We start from the raw sequence: 20,754 nt of genomic DNA on the forward strand, positions 1-20,754 counted from the left end.
ACAGCCATGATTGGAAGCATATGCCCACTGCCATCAGCTCAGCTCTGGTCCAGGTGCAAGAGGGAGCTGGAGACTGATTGCAAATGGTTTGTACTGAACCACTCCGTTTAGCTCACTCAAGAGCATGGTGTTATAGGGGACCACCTGAATGGCACAGCTCAGCAGCCTCCATTTCTGACATCACCTTAACAGATGCCAAGTGCAAAGAACAGAAGTACACAGAGCATCCTCTTCCTCAAAACTAAATAGCAAATTTAAGGTCTTTTATGCAAAAGACAAACTCCACAATCCTCTCTTTTGCATTGGCAAGAAAACAGCAGAAAAAAGACAGGCATTGCCCATATATGTGCACATATGAAACCCCCACAAAAGATACTCCATAAACAAATACAGAACTGTCATCTAATATTCTCTGTAAAGTAACTTTTGGCATTTAAACATGGGTTCGTACAGTGAATATGGACTGTTTCTCCCTGAATATGTGTAATGTGCTGTGCATTAGATCATCCCTGATCAGTCTGAAACTGATGGATGCACCAAGTTCTAAGCCCACAACCCAGTCACAATTACATTGAACTTTTTTCCTCACATTTTCAAGGAGAAGTCTTTATTATTTGCTACACTACTAAATTTTTATTTAATTATCTCCTTTTTTTACTAAATTAGGCATGGGCCCTGCAAAGCTTTGTGGGGTTAGTTTTGTTTGTGGTCTGCCACTGTGCCTTTGTAGTCCACAGAAACACTTTGTGTTCAGTAACCACAACATACCTGGTACTCAGTGGTGAATCAAACACCCAGAATTGCTCTCACCAAACTACTAACACAGAGAATAGAGCCATAATTTTTCTCAGGATTTTTCCCTCCAACTCTATCTGGACAGATTCCCATAAAGACTTATAAAAATTTTCCAAATATGAATAAACCCACAAAAATGTTTGCAATTTTAAAAGCTGTAATTTCTACCTTGGTCATATGATAATGAAACTTAAGAACAAAGGAGAGTATTATTGTGTAATATGGCAGCATGGAAAGTTTAAAAGAAATTCCTACTCATATTTAACAGTGAAATTATACCTCCAATTACTTCCAGTTAAAATGAAAATAAAAAGGACTTCAATGCTCAATACATACCTGCAACCATTTTTTTTTTTTCTTAAAATATCATGATTATTTTTCTCGTGCTGTTGATTGCTTGCAGACTTTCAATGAGACTCTTAGGTAAGGTAAGGGTTAAAGATGTATAAAAGAGATTTTCTCACAGTTTAGAGAGAGCAAAACAACACATTTAGGAAGCCAGACAGCTAAAAGGTCAAAGCGTTACACTTCCAGGTCAAACTTCTGGTTGCAATTAAGTAAATTCCTCTGAACGTTTCTAGGGAATTCACATTTCTTTCAGGTTTTATTTCAAATCCCTATTCTTTCTTGCTTACATTTTAACCAAAGCAATATTGGTCTCTTCAGAAGCATTAAATAAAGAGCACTTGTTTTAAGAAGGAACCCAGTAGTTAATTTCAAGGTAAGAATCAATCCCTTTCTTGTCATCTCATTTAATGTACAGTTGAATTAAAGGCAAAAGACTATTAAACCTAGTTAATTTTTAGAATCACAACATTTCAACCAAAACAGTGAGCACTCCAAAAACCCCAAACCTATGTAGTGCTAGTGCTTAGTGCTAAAGCAGGTCCCTGAGCTGCACCCTGAGAATCCATCCTGCGCATTCCTGATTCCAAGGGACAGGAGCAGCTGTGCACCCTGCAGAGGGCACACACAAAGAGCACCTCCAAGAGGGAGCGATGTGGCAGACAGGAGTAAGGCAGTCGAGTAACAAATAGTGCTCAGGGACAGATTTTCAAATTGGCTTCATGTGCCCTCCAAAAATGCTGAATTCCCACTTGGAACAAGCATGCCAAGGGCTCTTTCCAAGGGTATGTTCCCTGGCCTAGATGAGAGTCACTTTAATATTCTCAGGTGAGTATCAAATCAGAAATTAAAGGTGGGGTTCATCTTGCCTAACTTGAAACACCTGCATCAAACTAGTACCCTAAACTTCATTTTTAACTGATAGAGATAAATTACCTATTAACTTCCAGCCAACTCTGAGAAACTGAGACACACCACTCCACTTTGTAAAGACACATGATTAATGGATGCTGATTTTGTGCCTAACTATAGAAAGAAAACTCCAAAGATAAACTTTAAATTTGCATAAATATCTGTGTCATTGCATAAACTGTAGTCCTAGCAGCAAAATCCCTCTGCAGAAATATTTGGATGATGAAGGAAGACCTCTATAGCTCATATAGATATGTAAGAGAGTAGCTGTTTGTGCATGCAAACACATTTTTTTTTTGCGCGCACACATAAAAAGGACTTATTTTCATACTATTTTTTTCTTCTCATAAAATGAAAAAAAATCATATGGGAAGAAGAGACAAATGGAAATGAGATGAAAGCAAGAGAAAGTGATACAAAGCATTAAGGCAGAGAGTATTTTAAGGCTAGAGATCAAGACTGTTTCCAAAACCAACACCAAATTCTTCCTTTTCACAAGAATACACCAAATTAAACAAGTGTCCTGTTGCTTTTTTCAATCCAATACTACCTATATAAACCACTTTATTAAGGACATCTTTAAATAAGTGCGGCATTTCGTGAGGAGCTGCCACCAGGGAAGAAGCAAAATATGGAGAACACATTGAACCCAGCTGGTGCTGCAGCTGCAAATATCCCCCGTAAACCAGGGACAGGCCCTGCTGAGGCCTGTGCCAGTCTCAGTGTCACCACGGAAGAGCCTTCCAAAGGCACATGCTCGAGTCCAGGCTGTGCAGGCGCTCCTCCCAGCCTCTGACCGGATGGGGCTCAGCTGCAGAGGGGCACAATGGCGAGGAAGCGAAGACCAAAGGTCACTACAGCCAAACACCTACAAGGGGACCCTAAAACACAGGGGCCAAGTGCACGTGGTTACCTCCCTGACACTCTGCCAGGCTCCAAGCCCTCTGAGCTCAGGCCTTTAGTGCACCACAGGAGATTCTGTCCCCTCCCTGGAACACCCTCCCACGTTGCTGTGGATGCAGTGCAAGCCTTTATCATATCTGTTATCCTTTGGCAAAGAGCTCCCCAGCTCTCCTAACTACCACAGCATTTCCATTCATTTGATACGCCCTTGCTCTCAAACTGGAAGGGAATGAGACAAGAAATTATTTCACAAATCTTGGTTGTATTCCCCATAATTGATATATTTTCTAGGCTGAAGAGTCCAGGCACATGTAACTGTTCCCTGTATTGCATTTCCCCATCCTAGATCATCTCTGTTGTCCTTCTTGGCATTTTTCCCAATTTTACTACAATCTAAGGTAAGATAGGAAAAAAAAATCATAAAGAAAAACCACTCAAAGAGTGTCTAAGTATGGACATTTCTTTTGTTCTTGTCAAATGCCCATTACCCTGAGGAAAGGACAAAATGACAAAAAAAAGAGTTCAGATATATAACCTTGACCTTCTAGAAGAAGAATGCTTTGATGAAAAACAGATACCCTTATTCCCCATTATCTGGCTGTAAAAAATGGGGGGTGGGGGCGAGGAAGTAATCTAAAGCAAAACCAGGAAATATTAGGTACAAGATACTAATCAAAACATTTTTCATAAGTTATTGCATAAGTTACTGCATACTTCAGGGAGCTCTGTTGTCACAGACAGATGAATGTAAGTTTAAAGTTCACACAGATCTGCAGGACTTGGCCACAAATCATAAATGAGTCCATTGCAGAGAAGCTGCAATGTAATTCTTTTGAGAGACAGATATTACGATGTGCAACTCCAAATCTCAAAGTTCATAGGAAAGACTCCTCCCCAGACCCCTATGTCAGCACCCATCGAAATGCTGTAAAGCTGCTGTTCAAGCAAGGCCAGTGAAAAGATTTTAATTCAGACCCAACCAAACAGTTTCACAGCAGAGGAGTGTGAGTTAACAGCTGGGAGGGTGGGAATAAATCAGTTTTGCTGTTACAGCATTACAAGGTGGGACATACCCTATAAGCATTTCCCACAATTCATATCCTACAGCAATACTGAACACTCCTAAAGCAAACTGGGGCAGTCTGAAAAGGGTGTTTCCCTTAAAAACATCATAATGTTCAAATTAAAATGCAAGGCCAAAAGAGTTTGGAATATTTGCCATCATGATTTATTGTATATTTTTTGTGTGCTTGCAGGAGCCAAAAAAAAATGTTTCATAAGCAAGAGAAATGTATTTTCTTCTGAAATTGCATCTTATGCATTTTTCTTTATACTAAATAGGACATGAACTTTGACTCCAGATCTTTGTAAGGCTGAACTACTCATAACAGCTATTGTCCCTCTTCCAGTTTCTCATTTTAGTAAGCTTGTCACAAGTTAATGTCTGAGAATTTCAAGTCTGAGATGTCTACCTGTTAATAAAGTACAGTCACATTTGTAAAAAGCAGCTGGGTCAAAAGATGGACTCAGGAAACATGATCACTGCAAGCCCCATTTCATGAGAGAAGAAAGTTAAAAATATATAAAAAAGTACACAGAGTCCCAGGGAAAGCAGATAAAATCAAGCTGGGAGCTCCCTGTGCCATGTGACAGCATGCTCTCTAATTATTTTCACTGTAGAAGAGACTGTACAATAAAAAGATCTGAAATCAGAGCAAAAATGTCCCACCCTCAAGCCAAGAAAAACAGCAAGGATGCTAGGGAAGGAGAGTAGGTCTGAATATTACTTGTAGGAAAAACATAGTTAACTTTTTCCTCCCTCAAGAGGGGGAAGAAGGTCAGTTTACAATATACCTTCTTCCTTCCTTCCATTTCTAACACTGACATTTTTATCAGCCACATTTTTTTTCACTTCTCCTTATTGTTTCCTCTGTGCCCATGTAAACCTCACCTTCTTCCTTATTGTTTTCAGTTCTCCCTTTGCCATTTCTCCTGGTATTTAATTCCTCTACTCAGACCTCTGTAGTCTCCCCTTAATTCTCACTGCTCTTGATCAAAACCAGACACTTTCTGTGGAATGTGAACTCAGATAATGCAATCACAAGCCATACCTGGCTGATGCCCTTTTGCATGATTTTGGCCATGCAGATTGCATGCAGGTAAAATTCAGCTTTGAAAATCCACCCCATTTTAAATTTCTCTTTAAAAAAAATAAAATAAACCAAAGTCAAACACATTTGGACATTAATTAAACATAAGAATCAGAGAATTTATACTGAAGCCTATGCCCAAATACTAAATTAAAGTTTACTTTGGCAAATTGTTTGTACTGGCCATTTGGGAAGGGTGTGTAAATTGTTCAGACAGAAGGAAGAATAGGAAGAACTTGCTTGTCTTGGCTACTTTCTCTCATTTTTCCATTCTTTCCTTCTTTCTTTCTTCTCCTGTGTGTAACACCCACAGATTTCCTAATGAGCTAGTATGCGACCCACCACACACTGCAGTGTGGGTGTAACTCAAATGAAAAAGAAATGTAAATTAACAAGTAACTCGCATGGATATTTACGTTAAGTGTTACAAAAATTGAAAGGTAGTGTCAAGTAGTACTAATATTAAACATAATATAATGTTAATACTGAAAAGAAGCTGTGATAGGTGAAAATTTTCTCTTCAAAAATGTTATAGTAGTGAGGAAGTAGAGGACTTAACAAGTCTTAAGGTAGCTTGGCCTCTAGTTCTGAAATGAAACCTAATACATCATGCCTTGATGTTAAAGGTAGTCTAAAATCTTATTAGTACAGGTCTAATTAGTCTCTTTACAAGAAGTGTTGAATACATCCTTCAGTGTGAACAGCAAATAGTTAAAATTGACTTGAAAAGATGCAACTACAGCCAGGGGTGGAATGCTGACGTGGGACACTGGAAAGAGTAAGTGAGCAGTTAATAACCATGTGCAGGATCCCTCTATAGATACACACCTCTTTACAAGAGCAGGGGGTTCACAGCAGTGCAACTCCAGGCAGACTTGAATCACTTGGAGCAGCAGAAACCACACAGAGCTTGAAGACCTCAGAAACTCCTCCCGAGCTCCAGAGGCAACAGGAGCTGCAGCTGAAGCCTTTTCCCAGCAGCCCCTCCATGGAGCACACGGGGCTCCTGCACTCCCCTGTGTGGCACTGACAACACAGAGCCACCTCTGTGCTGCAGTGTGGCACGTCACCTGTGTGACAACACAGAGCCTCCTCCCTGCAGGCCACAGACAGATCCCTGCTGGGGGCCCAGGAGCAGGCACAGCACCAGGGGCACTGCTGCAGCCCCCCGGCTCAGCTCCAAGGGTCAGTCCTTACAGGCAGGGCCCCTTGCCCCACTGAACACCCACCTATTCTGTTATTTCCTTCCCAGGTAAGAACAGACTCCAAGGGAACTTGAAGAAACTTGATTCTTGGGCTTGAACAAAGCACTCCTTTCTTACAAATTACAGCCTTGAGCAAAGCAGGCTGAGAGAAAAAGAAAGAGTTGGCTTCGGGAGTGAAGCTGAACATGAGCGTTCGTTATCACAGCCTGTTTTCTTCCTTTAGTTCTTTATTGTTAATTAATGACGGTGAGATTAACTGCAGAAAACTGATGGAACAGTCATTCTGCCTCATCCAAAGTAAATATCCTTTAATCTAACACTGTCACTGATATTACTGATGACCTTCTCAAATGCATTTCCCTAAGTTTTTAATTTTCAGGAAACAAGGGGAAGAGTCAAGCAGAAGAACAGCTCCCAACCCTGGGACAGCACATCAATATTTTTACTGAAAAGCTCATGATGTGAAAGAAAATAGAAACCCTAAATTCTAAAGAACACACTTAAATTAGTGTTGCATCTACCCACATATATAAAAAACAACTATTATGTCTGGCAGTTTTACCTTATAAAATCATCATTTTTTCCAAACTTACTTTTTACTAAGGCAGGAAACTTCAAAAAATAAATATTAGAAAACATCCCTTCATAAAAGAAAACACAGAAAAACCCCAACAGATCTTAGAAATTCTGATCCCACCATCTGTAATGTTCACTCACAATCAGAAAAGTACCAGGGTTTGAAAGTTCACATGCTTGACAAACAATGATATTTTAAAGGGATAAAATGTAGTTTCAACTTGCAAGGAAGAAAAGGGTTTGGAAATCCTTCAGTGGCCTGAAGCACCTCTTGCTTATCAGGTATTGTGTTCCTGAGGGGTGGGAAAAAGCCCCTGTCATGCCAGAAGAACCTGGCTCCCATATATGCCTAAAATGTTGCCATATGAAGCCAACCATACAGTACATAACTTGTGTTTTATCATTATTATTGACAATAGCATGCAAAGCTGCAACCACCAATCAGCATTCTATAGGAATACACCTTGTTTAACAATGGAAAGCATGTTAAGAGGCAAAGAACTTGTTCCCAATTGGAACTGTTCATCCAATACATGTTGAATTGTAAAATTTACGAGCCTAGTGATGATCTAATACAAGTATGTAATCCCATGCATTGCAGAAGCCATTCTCCAGCAGAGATCTCTCCTGGATGGAAGGAGATGTGACAAAGCATGGCCAGCACAGAGCTTTACTACTGCAGCCCTGCTCTTCTGAGACACGTTTATAACCTGCTCCAGGCTAGTAACTAACACCAGTAATTTTTTGCCTAAGAACTATTTAAAGATAAATTGCTGTATAAGACCAACAGATGAGCCTATCCACTGCAAACCCCACATTATGCTAACAATGAAATGGTGTTAAACAAGAACTGGCAGCCATTCAGCCCCAAAGCTGATCTAGCAGTAAGGCCTAAGCTGCACTGATCATGATCTTTAGTTTAAAATGAGGGTGTACTGAAATGGCACCTGCTGACCTCATCATCCTCACACACACAAAAAGTGAGATCCAAATAGGTGAAGGCTCTTAATCTCTGCACACCCAAGGTCATGGGTGCTGCTGCCAGGCCTGCAGTAGCATTGGTGAAATGACAAATGTCACTTATCACATCACACCAACTTTTAAAGACTGAACAGATTGCCAAAAGTAAAAGGAGAAGATATTATTTCTGTATTTAAAAATTCTACACTAAATGGGTGAGTGGAAAAGAGATTTAACTAACCAGCAAGACTTCAACCAATCTTGCAGGACCAAGGGTTGTATAAGTAATTTTTTTAGTTCCAATGATAGGCTCTTGGACTAATAGTACCAGCATTATGTTCATTTTTCAGTAACACAGAAAATTAAAATCCACTTAATTTTTTCACTAACATAGCTGAAGTAATTCCAGACCAAAACATCAACTATTTCAGGCCTTGCTGAGGGCAAATTTCTCACAGAAAATATAAAGAACAGCATTCTCCACGGCACTTTATGGCACGCTAAGTGAAATAATTTCTGTTACCGGTAAGAAACAAAGGCCCAAATGATCCCTGTTCCGTGGGCTTCCACTGACCACGCTGTTTACGTGCCTCCAAGTAGTGTTTGACCCTTGATGCAACAACTTCTTCCAGCAGCCTGCAGACCTCCTGAAAGAGAAACCACTGGCCTGGTTTGATCTAAATTTACAGAAATGCCCGCAGGCGCACAGTAGAAACCAATACAAAATTACCCCCTCTCCCATTAAAAGGAAAAACATTGAGGAGAAGCACATGAATTAGGAAATGGATGGGAACAAGGAGGGGAATCAAGCAATTTTTCTAAAGAACAAAAGAGGAAGTAGATTATGAAATTCTTACTTGGCAGATGAAACACATTATATTACAATACTAACTTTTTAAAACCAGCAATTAGTTTCATATGCATGCAAAGTAGGAAAAAATACATGTTAAAAATGTATCACAACATTAGGTATTGAAGCAAAATTTTAGTAAAAATCCTCTCTGGAATTGTCACTACACTATTTGTGTTTAAGAATCCTTATAAACAACAACAGATATTTTGCTCCAATTCTGAGTAATTGGGGGGGGGAGTGGATAAGACTGAGCAAATTAGGTCACAGTAACTTAATTGCTCTAATTAATTTAGATTTTTCTGCTCCTAAACGTAACTGTTCATATCTTTCATACTTTCTTCAACAAAGCACAATAAAAACACAGACAACTCAGGAAGAGCAAAACCTTCTGCCAGAATTAGCCAGAAAAAAAAATCCCACTTGGAGTAAAAACCAAAAATTCATCTCTTGGATACCAGAATAAGTTTTAAGCTTAATACACACACACATCTGAGACTTTTCCCTCAGTATTCTCATTTTCCATTGTTCGTAACTATGTGCTCACAGCAATGATACTTTGTGGCACACAAAAATATAATTTTACCTCTAAAATGTGTTAGGGTAATAGATAAAATTATATAAGTAGTATCTAAAATATCTTGCCTTGAAATTTCCTTTTGATTAATGTAGAAAGTACTCAGAACAACAAATTTTTAATAAAAATCTAAATGAAAGCAGGGCATATACATTAGTCAATCACAACCAGTACTTTCCCTTCACAGTAAGAAATCCATTTTCCTTTCTGCTTGTAGAGGACAATTATAAATTTCTGTATTTGCTTGTCCTTCTGTTTAACTCATTACAGTGCTCCCATTACACATTCCTTCATGGAGTTACAACGAGAAGGTCTCGGAAGCAGCAGAAACATGGTGTGTCTTTGGTTCCTTCCACAGCAATAAACATTACCTTGCACTTCCTTCATTTACATGGAACATATTTCACTTGTCAGCCTTATGGAAATGTTATTTAAATGGCTCCCCACAAAGAACCATACAGACCTCAGAGAGCAAAGATAAAACTGTGACTTGGCCATTCCAGGGGAAAAGGAGTGTGGAAGAAAGGGCAGGGAAATTGGAGTGCAGAAAGAGGGAAACCTGCAGCATCTGGCAGCAAGCCAGGAGTCCTCCCCACGCAGCTGGCCACAGCAGTGTGCCACGGTGCCGATTCCAACACCCAGCTGTATTCCCTCGCTGCAGGGCCGTGCTTTGGGCACTGGGGTAGTTCCACCCTGCCCTCCACAGCCCGTGCTCCGAGGCGGCAGCAGCCAAAGGGCCGCTGGGACAGCGGCACCAGGGTCCTGGAGCTCAAGCTGATGACTTCCAGCCAGGGTAAGCAGGGATCAGCAGGAATTGTTTGTTACAGAGGCATCCACATTTCCCACACACAGCCAGAGAGGGCCGCACCACCACGAGCATTTCTCAGAGTTTGGAAACAACAAAAATGCAGAAAACCGCTTGGGATGAACATGTAAAAGCTCTCACAAAAAATACATTGGAATAATCTTTCTTTAGGACCTTTTCTGCCCTCACTTTCACAGAGATTCTGCATAGGACTTTCAGGAAGTGAACTGCAAAGCTATTTGACTCACACTTCTCAGTTGCTGAAAACATGCAACCTTTGTACTTCTCTTGAAACATGCAGTCATAGAAATGCACCGAATGCTGTCCTGTCATGCCTCTTTATTAAATCAATCATGAGCTAATTTCCTGAAATTCATCTCTTTTGTTTTGGCAGTCTTACAAAATACATTTTGAAAACGTTTAAAACTCAGATAACCAGGAGAGCAAAACTTGTTATAAAACAGGAAAGGTAACGAGCATTCATTTAGCCATGAAAAAGAAATCCGAGCGATTTTTCCTATTTTCTTATTCCTGTGCTTAATAAAGCACAAATCAGATGAACCACATGCTGCTAAACACTGTGCTGTTGCTCCCTCAGGATCTGAAGGCATTGTTTCTTTCAGTTCCATTGAAATGTATGACTCTGGGATGTCTGGGGCTGTGCAGTGACAAGTTAATGATGGCATTATTGGGGAAGCTATCTGCTGAAAGTGCCGTAAGGGAGACTTGCGGGAAAGTGCACAGGCATCCCAAACACGTCCTGCCCTCCCTTTCAGCGGAGCAGGGAGCTTCTCACGTTCCCACCCAGGAGAGCTCCTGCCAGACACAGCACAAGCTCCTCTGTGATTCCCTGCAGCCTGATCAAAGCTACAGACAGACTTCTGCTGCTCACTGATTTCCCACTATTTCATCAGGATATACACATGACACTTAAAAATAATGGAAGTTTCTTTTCATACAAGTTCTACTATGGTTTATCTTGCATATTTATGTTTTCTTGCACTCTCTAAATGCAACATCATTTAGAATTCTCAGAATGAGAAAAAAATTATTAGGAAGATATTTCACCATCAAAATGATACCTGCCACAATCTGGCTTGTATCACTCAGGATAATTTACAAGCATTAATGAGAAACATTTTTAAATTAAAAGTTAAGTCACAAGAATACACACAGCACATATGCATGCATGAATGTGCACACACAGAGTTTAAAAATTAAAAAGCAAATTTAAAGTGGTCATTGGTGACCCAAATAGCACATATGGCTGACTTAGGGGTCCCATGGCAACAGCTGATGGTTAGGAGAATATTGTTAGTTATACCTAACACTGAAAAATCCTGTACAGTTCAAGGCAATCCAACTTTTTCCCTGCAGCCATACACTTTTGAAGTAGAATTGATATTTGTTGTACCTCTTTCTCATGATCTGAAAACCAGCTGGTGTCTTTACTGGAGCCTTGAGGCAAAATATGAACATCCACCAAGACAGCAAAGTTCCCACACTGGAAAAAAAAAAAAAGAAGAAAAAACATGTTGAACTGTAGCTGCTAGGAAGCACAGAAGCACATGTCAAGCAGACAGGGAGATAATCAGGTAAGCACATGTATCTGATTCAGAGCTACAGCAGGCAGAACATTAAATCATGGAAGTTTATGAAGTATGGAATTACAAATTTATCATTGTTTTTGGACTTAACAAGGAACAAGAGCACCAGACCTATCCTGGATAGCTCACTGAAGTGTTCATATGACAAGCACAAGTATGTGGAATTTACTTCTGCTACCTAAATGCCTCTTTTAAATCTGAGTTCAAGCAAATTTTAATGTGCGAAAAATTAGCTATTCCTTCACCAAACTCACATAGTTCTACTTCTGAAAATTTGGCACCACATTAATTATCTGGTTGGTGCTTGAAATTTATTATCTAAAAATTCAGCATCTTAGAATTTTCCTTTCTCCAAGCTACCTTATGTAAAGAAGAGCAAGTCTGAAGGACTTGTCAGTGGATATCTGGCACTTAGCACATCTGTAACGTGCACTTCGAATGGTTCAATAATCAGGCTCACCTATTACAGTTATTAGGATGATACAGCTACATGCCAAGACACATCAGCTATTTCTGAAACTCCTTGATAGGCACACCTATATCTCAGGCTTATGCTGTAGCACAAGTACAGTTGCTAAGAGTACCCTTACCTATACCATTAGCACTAAGAGCAAAAAGATTTAGCATTAATTTTACTGATCTTAACAGCATATTCGTTAAATTTAAAATCTCTTGGTTAATAAACACTCGGATCTGTAAATCAACTGCAAACAGAAGTTTCTAAATAATTATTCAAATATAATTAAAATGTAATTCATGGCCAATATTGTATTGTAGCTACAATACAAAAGTTTGGCAAACGAGACAGGCATTGTGAAATAACTTTGAGAAACTTCTAAGTTACTTATAGGTATCAGTCACTGAAAGAGCAGAATGCTTTGATCTATTGTATCAAAAGGCTTCTCTTTCCTCCAGAGAACCAAGAATTGCCAGATGGCTGCCACAGCAGACTTTTCCAAGCTTTAAATGGATGACAAAATATCTCACAAAAATCTCTGGTGAATCATTAGTCAGCTCCAGCAAACTTTAAATTGACTACTGAACTTCAAAGTTAGGAGACGCTGCAGATTATAAAGTGAAAGCCAGTAAATTATTCATGGTTCAGCACCAATAACAACAAACAAGTAGCTGATACATCAAGAAAATTCAAATTATCAAATGCTCCATGTTAACTGGCATCACTTTCTATTGACTACAAAACTTCATACACAGATACAGATACAAAGTATAGACCTGTTTTTCAAGGAGACAGAATGTTTGTAATTATTTTCTTCTGAGTGGCACTGTTTGTCTCAGTCGCCAATCTTGAAACGATCGGAAAAAAGAAAATAACGAACCACATTCAAAACTATACAATGGAACAGTTAAAATTATCTTAAATTTTACAAACACACCAAACATTTGTTGTGCTTCAAAGAAAAAACAGATATAAATAGCACATTATTGGAAAATGAATCTTTGTAATAGTCCAGGTTTCCCAATGGAAGGACGCTTTCTGTCCCTCTGAGCTTTGGAGCACTCTTCTTTGTAGACAGCACACCTGGAAATATTTCACTAGCCACAAGCCAACAGCTTTGCCCCACAGTCAGAGCAGCTTTGGGACAGGACACAGGGAAGCACCACTGGCACAGGCAAAGAGGAGAAGGGGGAGTCAGAGAACATGAGTGCAGCCCCTCCCGAGCCTCTCCACCTCCTGTTTTTGGTGAGCGCTGGACTGATCTGAGTGACAGCTCCCATGCAGGCTCCCCTGCATTCCTGAGCTACACCTGCATTTCTGCTTCCTGTGCCTTCACAGGCTACAGCTCTGAGCAGCTCAGTACAACCTGGGCTGCTCCAGCAGCAAAGGACAAGTACACAATAAATGCCAATACAAACAATGGCAGGGAACAGAGGCAAGTGGAGGAAAAATGTACACAGTTTATATTAGATCTGATGCTCTTACAGAAGTTTCTGGTTTTATTTTTATTCTGATGACATGCAATTCCATGAAAATACTCGCTTTTATTTTAGTGGAAATGAAGTGCTTCCAGTCAGTGTGGCTGCAAGATGCAACTCGTGGCTCCTAAGTATCACAACTGAGAGGCAAACAAAAAGAACGGCAACTTTTAATTTCACGCTTTCAACATCCATCTCAAAATTTGCACTGAAAATTGTTTTTTGAGGTGTTATTGTAAAAACTGAAACTTGAATGCCTGATTTGATGGGAAACACATTTGTCAAGAATCAATAGGAAAAGGTTTCACTCAAAAATTAAAGACAGAAGCAGATGCTCCAAGTTGATATCCCCCATAATTCTAGGTTTCAAAAACTCTTATTTTTACAAGCTGTTTTTAATGTTCACATTCTTACTGTAACAGTCTAACGACATTCATTGTGTTACTAAACAAAGGGCTTTAAATGATCTCAGAATGTTGTTAGTGTATTGTTGTACAGCATTGGCATTTAATTCAGAACATCTTTTCAGAAATCAAATTGTTTATACAAATACATCAAACACTTCATAGACTCTACAAATTGAAAATATAACCAGAAATGTAACGTAAACAGAACAAAACCCAACACAAAGTGGTCATTCAAGCAAAGTCATCTGCCCATAACCTGCTGAAACCTTGAAAGCAGCACATGCTAGATGGTGAACTATTGTTGCAAAACCCAGAATGAGTAAATAAACCCACATCAATACTTTTTATTGCTATACCCATTTTTACAATCAGTGGGCTTCAACATGGATGCTGCTGTTTCTATAAACTGCATCACACGAGCAGCATCAAAGCAGTCCTTATGACCAGGGTGGGCTTGTCCTCAGTTCCAGCACTCCGAGTGCAGAGCCAGCCTCCCAAGACACATTTCAGGGCTCCCCACTGCTGGGATGATGGATGTGGACTGGAGGGTCAGAACTCACTGAAGCTCAGTTGGAACAGAAACACCAGAGTTTGGCTGGGCTTTGCGGCGGGCAGGAAGGAGCTCAGCTGCAGCCCTCACACACTCAAAACTCCAAAACTGCTCCATGATGAACTACAGGAACTGTTTATTTCTACTGTTCCCTCTTCCCTGAGCACTGTGCGACTCTGTTGTTACAGAGAGAATTGTACTCCAGTCTTAGATGATATCTATAGTTTAAAAAAAAAAAAGATAGACTTGATCCCAATGACCACTCCAAAAATGTCACTGGAAGCCCTTTCTGGCACTGTGACAAAATTGATAGGACATAGCACTCTCCAGAATGCAAAAGTAGGGCCAAGAGATTTTGTGGGAAAAAATAAAATAAACCACACATAAGCTTATGCGAAATATCTTGTCTTAAAATAAAAAGGAAAATTTGAATATTTTCCATCCTAAATTCTTTCTGAAAATCACTAAGCGTTCTGCACTGAGTCAAGTGAGTTCTAATATCTACAACAGAGTATAATTATGACCAATTAATCATTGGTCTGTACTGCGCCAACTGTATTATAAAAAACTTACATTTTCCAGGCTTATTAGAAGTTTATTCTCCTCCTTTATCTTTGTGATCCCAAAGAAAATTATGTGTTTTCCTGTTGTTTATACTATTAGCACCAAGGATTTGCAATATTTTGACTTTTTCCTCTTACAGAGCAATAGCAAGAGGCAGCATAGTGAGCATACAGCACAAGACATATTTGTCATTATACAACATTAACTTTCATTTACAAGATTTGAGGTTATACACAGTTTCTCAAACCATAGGGACACTGTTCCAACACTTAAATGCCTCAAGCCGTATAAATACAGGAGTTAGGATAGGGATTTATGCCACCACCACTGCTGATGGCTATGAGATGATAAAGGAATTTTGGTGACAGCTAACACTGTACATTTCTCATTCTTTTAAGTAGATAAAGTTACAATTTGATATGTGTATGACTTTTCCACATATTTTTCTCGAGAATCTCAAGGGTTCTTTTGTTGTCGTATTTTTTTTTTGGGGGGGGGGGTGTCATACTTCTAGGGTAAAAAAAAGGCAAATCAGAGGGAGAAGGGGGAAGAAGGGGGAAAAAATAATACAATTTTTTTTTCCACCAGGCAGGAAAGTTGCATGAAAATAGTGTTTCCCTGGTTAATGCTCAAAGCAAGATATTTCTCTCTCTGTTTCAGAGGGAGGGGGATTTAGGCACTAACAGGTCACCAGTGACTAGTTTTGTTGTCACCAGATTAATCAGGAACTCACCTAACAAGAGCAATTGACAATTACAGAACAAATTCTCAACAGCTGATACAACAGCAGAGCAGAACAGATGAGAGAAGCCTCCAGAAGAAGCCAAAAGCAGAATCCCTCTAGGAAATCATGTAACAAGTCCTCTCTTCAAAATGCTCAAGTAATATGATGCAAATGTCAGAGAGGAAAAGGGGCATATTCCACTTTTGACCTTTTTTCTGGATAAGAGCTGCTTGGTTCTGGAAATTGTACAAAGCTTGTACTTTGTCATAAATTTATATCCTGAAGTTGCAGAACAGTTTCAACAAATAAATCCTTCTTATTAAAGAAGGATTACAGCCATCAGCTAACATCACCTAGATCTTTTCAATTCCCTGCTTTCAAAGATCTATGCGGTCACTGCAACAGTAAAAAGGGAGCAGCAGATCAAGGGCAATGTTATAATGGTTCTAAATAGAAGATCTATCCTCAAAGATAGCTGCACTAAATTATACACAGATTCAGCAGGAATTGGACAATCTAAAAGGCAGTCAGACTTTGCAAAAGCAGGGAGGAAATTCCCCTTTTACAACTTGCATACAAATTATATCTAAGTAATCTTTCACAAGCGGTTGGCTTGCTTTTTTTAGAAGAACAGTTTATGTATGAGGAATTCCTGAAAGGAGGAGTGCTTAATTTTCTGGTGTTTTAGTGGAAGAGAAGCAGCAGTTATCTGAAAATTCAATCAATAAGCTATAGGCACATTAAGATCCCATTGAGAGGTTTCCATGCCAAGCAAAGAGGGGTAAGCAGAGAACAAGCCTTTAGAACGATCCTCTGATAAATGTGGCCTGACAACTCATGAGACTAGGATGCAACATCAAGGCAGCATTAGACTCTTAACAGATGCAGATGGACAGGATATTAAACTTCAGAAATGATGGGGAAAAGAAAACAAGAAATACTTGTGAGTGATTCAACCCTTAGGAAAACATAAAAAACACTAAGGAACTTCAGATCTGATGGAGCTGTGTGTGATACTGGAGACTTTCAAACTGAGGACTAACACACTGCTGTTAAAAGCACGTTAGCAGTGAGCAATCCACCCAAATACACAGATTCAAATAAGTTAATGAAGACAACTCCTTCAGAAAACCCAAAACCTGCTGAGGGAAAGGAGCTGCATGTTTCTAGCAAGGTAAGAATGCTGCAGTGCAAACAGAGCCTCCAGTTCATCACCCACAGCCAGGCTAAGCAGTAATTACTTAATCTAAACATATGAACTGGTCCTGGAGAACTGCTCTATCAGGTACAATGTTGAAAAAGGCCTAAATTGCATGAGAGAATTAAGCTTAATTTACATTGTCAATCTGTGCTGCCTGATCCCAATTCCATAGGAGGTTTTGTAGCCCACATGTTGACAAGAGTCATATAGTTGGAGCTCAAACAATTGCAAAAAGCAAGTTTTTCCTTGGGGCTAAGTCTCCAAGTAACAGTGCAATCTCACCATCATTTTGAAAGGATATACCATGTCCCTGCCTGTGTCAGGACTGATCCAGAAAAACAGAAATAGCAGCACACTATTTGCTGAGGATAATAAAAAGATAATTTGAGATTCCAACAAGCTGCTTTCATCCTCTTGTTGTGAAGTATTATTCTAAAAAGGATGGTATTTTTTGAATCATTGTGAGCAAGCGATGATGAAATACCCATGTCTGCAACAACCCGCTTTCATCCCACTGCAAGCTGGGAAAGGTGAGTGGCCATATTAACTGAGGAGGTGAAAATGTTCACAATCTACCCAAATACAATTAACTCTTAATTGTAAATTTTTAAAGACACTTCCTAGGGCTTGGCCACACCAACAGAGTGCCACAGGATACCATATTCTTGTGTATTCCTTGATGATAGGTAAGTGGGTGCAGACAAATATTATTACCTTACCGAGCTCTTACCCTGAGCTATCAATAATAATAATAATGACAAAAACTTGCTCTTATGGATTTGGTAATTCATGAGAAGAATTGCTTTGTCATTGCTGTACTAAACTGGAGTTGGGGACATTCTTTCAGGTTCTACAAAGTTAGTGCTGGGATTTTGTTTCTTCCCCAGGTGAAAAGAACAAGGAACTTGTACAAAACACTCTGCGTGGCTGAATTATTCAGTTTGTAATTATCAGGTCCTACAGCAATAGATATCGAAACAACTGCAATGACTACTAAAGCTTCCAGAACTCCTGAAGATGGCTAATTGTAACATGATAATACCTAATTTTTAAAGAAATTAGAGCCAGTAATAAAAAGGTTTAAGGGCCTTTTTCAGACATTCAACTTGTTAAATGATTTTCACAGGTTTTCCCATACATGCTTTACAGGCTGTATTTTAATATTAATCTGCCAGACTTTAAAGCATCAAAAAAAGATCAAGTATGTATTGGCAAGCTACTGATGGATTTGTTCAGCATGAAAAGAGCCACCATACAAGAAGGCTGAGGAAATTAGCAATGTACCACCTGATTTTATGACTTTCTGCATATACCAGAAAATGAAGTGCAATAAAAATTAGGTGGAGACACCACCCTCAGTGGATGTAAACTGTCAGAGGAAATAAAAGCAGATGTCAGATAGCACGAAAACACAATTTACAAGCTTCCGGTAAGGTGAAGCAGAGGCAAACCACAGTGTTTGTTTCACAAGGTAACGGGCCCATTGCTGGGATGAAGGAGCAGCAGTTCTCCAGCACATGATGCACCCATGAATGTATTTCTGAGTTATTTGTCCAACAGCTGCAGGGATGGGCTGACTTCCCTCTCACAAAAACAGAATGGGGAAGTGAGGGCAGGTCCCAGGCAGGAAACTGTTCCACATGTCCAACTTTGCAATTACTTGAGATTCCTTTTTATTCTAAGAGACGAGGCCTCACCTGCTCTGGAATTGCCTTCCCTCCCTGCCTCTCGTGACAGCCTTACCTACCGCAGCACACAGCTACTGAACGGGGAAGCAGGAGGCAGCACAAAACCAAACCCAACATCTGCAGCCCATGCTTCAAGCTAAAATATCTGCAGATGCTCCATCTTCATGCCAAAATAATTTAACAGATTCAAGATAAATTAATTGCACATGATCAGATTTTAAGACAAATACATAAAGCAGAAGTATTTTTATTTGCTAAAAAAGTGTAGCAAGCCAAACTTCTTAATATTGTTAAATTTACTGAAATGGTTGAAATGTTACATTTTCCAAGTACGTAAAAGAAGTACTTTTAACTCTCTATTTTAACTAATTTGTCTAAACCCAGCCAGGAAAGTTTCAGAACAGCAAGAAAGATTTTTTAGAAACAGCATAAGAAAAAAGTGACTCATGCTGAAAAAGGCATATTACACAAGTGACACCCTTTGGACAAAATCCTTCTATTAAGTGGAAGCATATTAAGTCAACACAGGGAAGAGGAGGAAAGTTCAACAAAATATTTGATGCTTTATCCACAGAGGTACAAGGGAAGAAATAGATGAGTCTTCCAAAAGAACAAGTGATGTGCTAAATCTTATTGCTGAAAAAGCAGAATCAGATGATGGAGAATCCATCATATTTCAAAATGGAAGCAGATCACCAAAAACCTCAAGGAATTAACAGCTGGCAAGCAAAGGGATATAATTTTTTTTAATGTCCAAGAAAAAAAATCATTTAATCTGGCATTGAACAGAGTATACAATAAATAGATGTTATGCTTCAATAAAAAGAAAAAAGAATAGGAGCAACAAGCAATTTATAAAAATATGTAAAATATGAACAGAGTTGAACTCTGAGGAGTTGGTGCAAGGCAAGAATAGACTGTGGAAGGTAGCTGTTGGAGTGTTTGTCACCAGAAAGGCTCCTGGGACTAAAACATGACGTGCTAACGGAACTCCTTCCCCATGTGTCTGTCCTTGCTCCTGACTGCCTCTGTCTCATCTCCCACAGGGCAGCACCAACCACAGCTGAGCAGTGGAAGTGTGCCCTGCCTCAAACAGCTTTAATCCACCATCAGTAGTAAAAGGCAGTCCAGCACCTACCGAGTCTGAGAGCAATAAACAGGGAGTGCCTATTCAGATATCTCTCCTGACAAACTGAACTGGTGATCCCTGGCAGGACAGCAGGGCAATGAGAAGCAGGTGCCGCATCACAAGGCCTTAACTTAAATCAGATGCAGCTGAAAAATGCACCTGACTCTGCTCCAAGCACGGCCCTTCAGGAGCCCCAGGAACCCACGCTGACCTCTAAGGGAGGCAGGTGAGTACAGCACTACATTGCACAGGTTAATCAATATTTATTTATGTGTCCCCAGCAGCCACAACAAAGACATCTAATTCATAAAAGCGAATCCTTCTGCAAATATTCCTCTTCCCACAAACTCAGTTTCTGAGGTTGGGAAGTTCTGACCATTTTTCTTCTAAAAATTTATTAAAATCAGTTAATTTACTCCAGTCTCTTCCAATAGCGGAAAGAAAGATCCAAACAAAGTGTGATTGTTTCTAACATGAAAACAAACATTTACAGAAACAAATTCAGTACTTTACATAAGCAGAGTGTAATCTCTAACTGGCTTTGCTGGTTTCTTTAATTCTTTTTCACACTAAGTGCACTGATAGGTATTATATTCACATGTGGTCAATCCCATCATGAAAGCCCAAGGAAAAAGACTTGTGAGAAACACAATACACAGACATCATGGGTAACACATTGCTCATTTTCACCTATTATGAATAGTAATACAAACAACATGCTCCCAAGATTTCAGAGAAACATTTTACAGAGGGAGAGGAGTGGAATGGCAAGGAGGACTGATTTATTCTCAAAAAATCATTTTTCCATTTCACTGGGATCAAAAAAGCAGTCGCCTTAAAGAAAAAATGATGTCATTTTAGTACAGTCAAA

At 39.5% G+C, this 20,754-nt stretch overlaps 1 protein-coding gene across 6 annotated transcripts in view; it reads right to left on the bottom strand.

Annotated features, from left to right (window-relative positions):
• The window catches only part of SLX4IP (SLX4 interacting protein), a 70,072-nt gene that overhangs the window by 23,925 nt on the left and 25,393 nt on the right, over positions 1-20,754 (bottom strand). For 3 of the 6 annotated variants that reach the window (XM_059467779.1, XM_059467778.1, XM_059467780.1), the window contains 2 exons: positions 11,493-11,582; positions 8,370-8,493 (listed from right to left, as the gene is read on the bottom strand). In XM_059467779.1, the coding sequence (XP_059323762.1) occupies positions 8,370-8,493; positions 11,493-11,582 (214 nt within the window). Of the gene's footprint in view, positions 1-8,369; positions 8,509-11,492; positions 11,583-20,754 lie in introns of all 6 variants that reach the window. The other 3 variants (XM_059467775.1, XM_059467776.1, XM_059467777.1) reach the window with 1 other exon arrangement.

Source organism: Ammospiza nelsoni, chromosome 3, assembly GCF_027579445.1.
Source record: "Ammospiza nelsoni isolate bAmmNel1 chromosome 3, bAmmNel1.pri, whole genome shotgun sequence".
Classification (NCBI taxonomy): Eukaryota; Metazoa; Chordata; class Aves; order Passeriformes; family Passerellidae; genus Ammospiza; species Ammospiza nelsoni.